This window comes from Montipora foliosa, chromosome 10 (genome assembly GCF_036669935.1).
Source record: "Montipora foliosa isolate CH-2021 chromosome 10, ASM3666993v2, whole genome shotgun sequence".
Classification (NCBI taxonomy): Eukaryota; Metazoa; Cnidaria; class Anthozoa; order Scleractinia; family Acroporidae; genus Montipora; species Montipora foliosa.
In genome coordinates, this window is record NC_090878.1 from 30,676,234 (window position 1) to 30,683,733 (window position 7,500).

Sequence of the window (7,500 nt, forward strand, 5' to 3'; positions counted from 1 at the left end):
AAACAAAATTTCTCCCATAGTTAGATTCCCAAAAAATCTTACCCATGGTGCTCCGCTGGCGTGCTTCGTGTGCCTCAGCACCGCTATTACCACCTTGAGATAAGGGCTATAGTAACTCACACTGATTAGGTAAATGTAGCATACTTACCTTGTGTATTGTATTCTAGAGCTGGAGTCATTTAAGTATCTTCTGAAAGTCAGTCATATTGGGACGTTGGATAACACTGATCGGGTTCGCCTTGTGTATATGCTACAAAGCGAGTTCTTTGCCAAAGCCAGTACTGAGTTCATAAAAATCAGCAATGATTATGCACAGGCAAGTCCCCAGATGTCTATGTTCATCAAAATAGATCATTCATTTGTTTTTCCTAGTTTGAAAGCTACTGAGATAGGAATAGTTAACAATCACATTGGGCGTATACAGATCACTTTACCAGGGAACTCCACCCCTACTCGTGGCAAAAAGGCTGAGAGGTCTTAAACATCCCAAAAAGGTGATGACCAAATTTTGTAAGGCTGGAAAGATAATTGTCCTTATCCATGAAAATTAAAGACTTTAACCAATTTTTCCTCAGTTATTGTCAGGCCCTGAGTATTGGTACTTCCAGGGTTTGAATCTGCAACTACAGCTTTAAAGTGAATTTATCTTTAAATATTTAATCAGGATGCTTTCAATCGCGGAAGTGGAGTTTACAAAGATCCTAAGGGTCAAGCTAGGGTTTGAACCTGCATCTGCAGCTTTAAAGTCAGTTAACGGTTAAGTATTTTATCAGGACGCTTTCAATAATTAATCGAATAAGTGGAAAGGAAAGGAACGCGTTGCGAGACGCGAGTGATATTGAAGTTGGAGAGGAGAGCATTATAAAACATGTATGGGTAATCAAATTGTGTACTCGTGAAATTAGGGAATACTTTCACCTAAAGGCTTGGGAAATTATTTGATTTTGAAAAAAAAAGTCTCGGGAAATTATATGATTTTGGACAAAACGCAGGTGAAATTATTCCCTAATTTCATGAGTATACCATTTGATCAGCTGTTAATATCATGAGTGACAAATGACATTCATGAGACGCGGGTTTTTTTCAAACCTTGACGCCACTTTGGCACTGTAGGAAAATGGCCATGGCAACATTGTAATTTCACATGTGCAATTATAAATTAAAGCCGAAATTCCGCACCAAAATTTACGTGTCATTTATCACCCGTGTTATTATACGGTACATTACTCGGCGGCACGAAGATATAAATTTTATTTCGATTGGTAAAATAATGTTTTTAACACGAGAAATAAAATTCATATCTTCAAGCCACTGTGTAATTTTCTTTTTATTATATAGATAGGAGTGTTTTTCTCACCATTTTGAGCACAAAGTTTATCGTAAATTCTTGCTGCTTGGCGGCAGGAATTTCTTCAATTTTCGCATTTCTTCTTCACTTGCAAGGAACTCCTTGAATAATTTTATGTTGTATGAAGTTTTATTCTTCGTGTTAGCATTTCCTTGTTTCTCAGAAAAGGATTTTACGTCAATTTCACTAATCTATTGCTCGCCATTTTTCACTGACTGTTTGCACAAACAACCATGCAAAGGCAGGAAATGACTTCATCAATATCCTCACTGGTGAGGATATGGAAAATACGCCATTCGGGTCCCGGATGCAGTTTCGTAGGAATGTTGTGAGAGGTGTATTTTCCAGTCCTGTCTATGTAATAAGTGAATTTCTCCTCGCAGTTGCATCACCAGCTCCAAGAACTACGGAATCAGCGTGACATTGAAGTGATGAAGGGATGCCATGTCATTGGGATGACTGTCACAGGTGCAACTTTGCGGGCAAACTTATTAGGTAAAAAATGAATGAAGGGGTAGTTTCTAAAGAAACTGTAGTGCTGCGTCGGTGGGGAAGTAGTACACAAAAATTTGGTTTTATCAACGGAGTTGATAATGTAAATTGGTCACCGTACAGAGATTCTAAAAGCTGACGTTTCGAGCGTTATCCCTTCGTCAGAGCGAATCGAGGGATTATGGGTTACGTGTAGTTTTTATAGTAGAGTAGGAGCTATGCTATTGGTGGTAACATGGCAACGTGAAAAATAGGAATATATTAGTTAAATGAAAAGCGTTCGTTAATACCGGGAGGATTAAAGGTGCCGATTTGAAAGATGAATTTTTGTTCCAGATTCTTGCGGCTTTCCGTCGTACCTAGATGTAGGGAAAGGCCGCAGATAGCCATGTGTTTTTTGGAGTGGTTAGGCAGATTAAAATGGCGAGCCACTGGCTTAGATGCATCCTTGTCATTCTTCTCAACATCGCGATAAATTTATTGCATAACCTGTACATTATGCAATAAATTATACATTGGTGAGACAGGTAGACGACTAGGTGACCGACTAGGTCCGCGAACACCTTCGCATCTAAGGATGCATCTAAGCCAGTCGCTCGCCATTTTAATCTGCCTAACCACTCCAAAAAACACATGGCTATCTGCGGCCTTTCCCTACATCTAGGTACGACGGAAAGCCGCAAGAATCTGGAACAAAAATTCATCTTTCAAATCGGCACCCTTAATCCTCACGGTATTAACGAACGCTTTTCATTTAACTAATATATTCCTATTTTTCACGTTGCCATGTTACCACCAATAGCGTAGCTCCTACTCTACTATAAAAACTACACGTAACCCATAATCCCTCGATTCGCTCTGACGAAGGGCTAACGTTCGAAACGTCAGCTTTTAGAATCTCTGTACGGTGGCCAATTTACATTATCAACTCCGTTGGTAAAACCAAATTATTAGGTAAAACAATGATGTAGGTAAACTAGGCTTTGTCTTTACATAACATAACATACCAACTTTATCCGTTCAATTTTCTCAATTCAGTGAAAGGGAAGGATACCAGAGGTTATCCCTAATTGATAACCGCTAAGCCGTCCTGACTCCTGCCTTGCTATGGCAGAGTCTCCTTTATCGTTTGCATTTTGGGATGGAAAGAAAGGACTCTCTTTTCTAACTCGCTATACTCTGTGTTTAAACATTTCGAAACTTATGTCTGGTAGAACTGATGGCTGAAGGGTTTAGAAATTGAAGCAACTGCGTCAGGGGTTGAGCGAGTTGATCAAGGGTGTTTTCAAAACCATCGAAAATTGAGATTTACTGGAACATTCTACGGCACTTTTCAGAACAACCGCCGTGCAAAAATTCTTAGATTCTGATTAGAGCGGTTTTCAAATGAGTGTCGTAAAACCAAAACCAAAGTAATTACTTTGGCCAATCAAGAAGGACGGGGACAAATCCAGTAAATCAATCAAAACTCGAAGTAATTACACGTAGCCGACACAAAGCGCGGGAAAATGTGCACGCGCGAGCCACAATTGGTTTTGGCTTCACTTCTGATTGGTTGAAAAAATGGCGCGAGAACTTTGAACCAATCACTGAGTGAAGTAAATACAAAACCAAAGTAATTAGCTAATTACTTTCGACACTCAATTGAAAACCGCTCTATTGACGTTGCTCTAGCAGTAACTAAATAAAGCATGCGAAAGTAAGCCTTCAGTGGGATTTAAACTCATGACCTCTACGTTTCTGGTGCAGTGCTCTAGCATTTGAGCTATCGAGGCAACTGGATATATGCTGGTCTTTTTGAAAGTTGACAATAAACTCGTAGATGTTGATATGAAGAGACAATATATGAAAGACGTTTTGTAGGACGTTATTAAGAGTCAGTCGTCGACATAAAATGAATCTTTTGATTGTAGTTCTAACAAATACATCCAAACCCTCCTCACAATTTCAATGAAATGTCAGTCAGACAGGTATTGGGAATGAAGCATATTATCAGCTTAAGATGTGTGATCTTGATATAACACCAAATCCTCATGACTACCCAACGAAGAAATTCATGGTACTCCAGGGGATCTGGTGACGTAATTCGGAGGACTGGGGAGAAAAATTTTAACGCCGTATCCCACAACCGCGCGCGGCCTTATTTTCGAATTCAGCATGGCAGAGGCGAGGTTAAATCTTGTCGGGTCTACTTGAATGTTCATTCAGTAACAGGAAATGTGGTAGACACGGAATGATCTGTTGAGTTTTGGCGATGGAAATACTGCAGGGAGTTTGGAAACAACACCGAAGGCCGCGCGCGGTTGTGGGATACGGCTTTAAAATTTTTCTTCCCAGTCCTTCGAATTACGTCACCAGATCACCTGGCTATAGTTGGGAGAATGAACGTTTCGATCGGGGGAATACAAGGGTTAAGTGATGTTCGTTACTGCTATGATATGAAATCTTACCACTCATTATATTCTTAGGGCGCCAAAGAAATGTAAAACAAACAAAAAGAAACAAACAGCTTCACACTTTATCAAGAGAGGAAAGGGTCAGTCAGGGTGGTTTAGTGGTCATCAATCGTGCCTCCCACCTCTGTGACCCAGGTTCAACTCTGGCCTCCGGTCGTATGTGGGCTGAGTTTCAGTCGATCTCAACCTGACTCTGAGGGTTTTTCTCCGGGTACTCCGGTTTTCCTCCCTCCTCAAAATCGACTCCCAGTCAATTTCATCTGGCTGGGTTTGCGGTGCTCCGAGATCACACATGGATCGTATGGCGGCAGCCATGGGCGCCTTCACATGCATTCGGTCCGATCCCGTTGAGCCGGTTGATCCTGAAAAGCCCTTGTTGGGAGCGGTCAACTGAGCGCACATTTACATTTACATTTACAAAGTTAACCTACCGTTCTTTGTAGTTAGTAACCAAATTAAATTGAATGGGATACGATCTTAGAAAGAAAACTCTGATTCTCTCATCAGCTGATATAAAGCCCTCGGTTATGATCGTGGAGGAAGCTGCAGAGATTCTCGAAGGGCAGCTTGTTGCTGTTATTCCCCCCTCTGTTCAACACCTCATCATGATCGGGGACCACAAGCAGTTGAAACCCATTGTACACTTTTTTGCGCTCAGGAAACGCCACAATTTGGACTTGTCCATGTTTGAGAGACTCGTGAACTGCAAACTGCCTTTAAAGCAGCTTCAATACCAGTGTCGAATGAGGGACGAATTTGTTGACCTGCTACGTGAACTGAAGATATATGAGGAACTCAAGACAAATGACAAAGTAACTAGCTGAGTTTCCTTCTTTTTTGTTTTTTGTTTTTTTTTTTTTGTTATCTCATTTTGTATTGTGTTGAAAATGGTTATCATACCTTGGTATTTCAAACACAGACGACATAAGCTTATTAGCTTTCATTTGAATGTTTGCACCCACAGACACAAACGTTAGAATAACTGTGAAGAGCATGGTACACTGCACCAGAAAGCACTGCTCAGTAGCTTTCATGAATGATCACACCTTAGGCTTACACGCACATACTCAAAAGATAGAATCAACTCTTGCAACATAATAACACCTAAGGAAAGTAGTGCTCAGTAGCTTTCATTTGACTGATCACACTTTAGGATTTCATCCACAGAATCAAAAGTTATCACGTTCTTGTACGGCAAGATAAACAGCACAAAAGGAAAGAACTGCTCAGTAGCTTTCATTTGAATGGTCACACTTATGGATTTCATTGACAGAATCAAACGTTGGAACCACATTCTGCAGCATAGTAAACAGCACTGCAGGGTAGTACTGCTTAGTTGCTTTAATTGAAATAGCCCACTTCAATGGCCTAGTCTCCTACACAGCTGTAAAGCACGCAAACCAGTCACTCGTGAGTCATAGGTTCGACTTCTATATGGATCTCTCGGAAGTATCCACGAGTCCTTATTGATTAATACATTCACCATCTCTCTTAATACATATGCAAATTTCAATAATTTCATTCCTAGTAGTTTAGAAGGACACTCGTCACCTTAACCAAGGCCTAGCAAATTGAAACGTAATACTTTTAGTGGAATTATTTTTTTCTCGAATCATTAGGGAGCTTAAGCGCGCGCGTTTTTGAGACGCGGACGGCAACCGGAAGTGAATTGTTTTCCCTTTTAACCTGTTTTCACGCAACCACATTTACATTGCTAAGTACCTTTTCTCCATTAGAGATGATTAGTAAAAAAATCTGGGAGAAACCACTGTCCTGGCACGCGAAATTTTCTCTTCCGGTTGCCGTCCGCGTCTCAAAAACGCGCGTGCTTAAGCTCCGTATTAACGATAGGTAACCGACATCGGTTTTTTTATCCTTTCTCAGCTCGTGAAAGGCAATATCCCACCTCAATGTGTCACCAGCAGCATGTACTTTTGGACACACACCGACCATGAGAAGAATTCGCCAAGCTCGCACAGCAAACTGAATTATCGTGAAGCTGGGAAGATTTCCGAGGTTGCAAAGTTATTTTACCATAAGGGAGTTCCACCATCAAAGATTACAGTTCTGTGTTCGTATCGCGGACAGGCAAGTTTTGATTATTGAAACTTTTTTTGGAAAAACAAGAATTTTTTGGTTTATCATTGATTTAAAATAGGTTGAACCCAGGAATAACATCGCGGTTGGTCAACCGTTGCCAAGCGCTACCCACACCTCACAGATGGCTGCTTGACAACAGCGCCAACAGAACAGAACCGTAGACAAATTTCACTGACAATAAACCAGCCCTCACCTTTTGTCACAAGACAAATCGAAACGCACCCATCACTATTCACAGTAAAGAGGCTATATGTACATGAAAGACGTACATTTGAATTGTAGACAGAAGCATGTTAAAATTTTCGATCCTCGCTGTTATAAACGTTACCTTAGCAGTAACGGAAAAATCCTCATAGCCTTAGCCTCAAGAGGGGAGGGGTTAAAATGCGAATTTCTGTATGAAAAACAAGGAGGGAAGGTACAGTTTATTTCTCCTTAACAATATTGTTATTACTTAGTGTAGTAACCTTTGTGATCTAGCGATTAGGTATACCAGTTTCAGCACTTCAGCTTCTTCAATTTGACTTCTGTAGGTAGGTATTGATGTAGTTTCACTGATCAGTAGGCCATTCAGAAGATTAAATCCATGTCGACCACTCTTACTTAATAGCACCCCACAGGACGTCTTTCATATAGTCCTCATAACTACTTCTCCTACTGTTTGTGAACTCATAAAATGACCAGCTCCCAGTCTACTAAACCCTTCCAGGAGTGATCAGTATGTAAATTCGCTTCATGCACAATTTCAATGAAATGTCAGTCAGATGGGTGTTGAGAATGAAGATTATTGTCAGCTTAAGAGGTGTGATTTTGATGTTACACCAAATTCTCATGACTACCCAACAAAGGAATCTAGGTACTAGTTAGGAGAATGAACATTTCGATGTTGGGAATGAAAGAGTTAACAGGTCATTTGGTAGAGCCCTGTATGGATATCACAGAGGTCATCGATTCAAATCCCCTTTAAGCCTGAGTTTTTTATACTTTGCTTAAATTGTTTACTGCTGAAATTACGTTTATAACTGCGATGAAAAAAATTAATCTTGTTTCTTTGCGCTGTTCAAATACGTCTTTTCTGTATGCTTTCCTCGTAATGTACCACGC

At 40.5% G+C, this 7,500-nt stretch overlaps 1 protein-coding gene across 1 annotated transcript in view; it reads left to right on the forward strand.

The window, feature by feature from the left end:
* LOC137974319 (NFX1-type zinc finger-containing protein 1-like) overlaps positions 1-7,500 on the forward strand; it is a 55,704-nt gene that overhangs the window by 37,848 nt on the left and 10,356 nt on the right. Inside the window, exons 17-20 of the mRNA XM_068821208.1 lie at positions 168-316; positions 1,732-1,843; positions 4,804-5,108; positions 6,181-6,384. Of these exons, the coding sequence (XP_068677309.1) occupies positions 168-316; positions 1,732-1,843; positions 4,804-5,108; positions 6,181-6,384 (770 nt within the window). The remainder of the gene's footprint in view (positions 1-167; positions 317-1,731; positions 1,844-4,803; positions 5,109-6,180; positions 6,385-7,500) is intronic.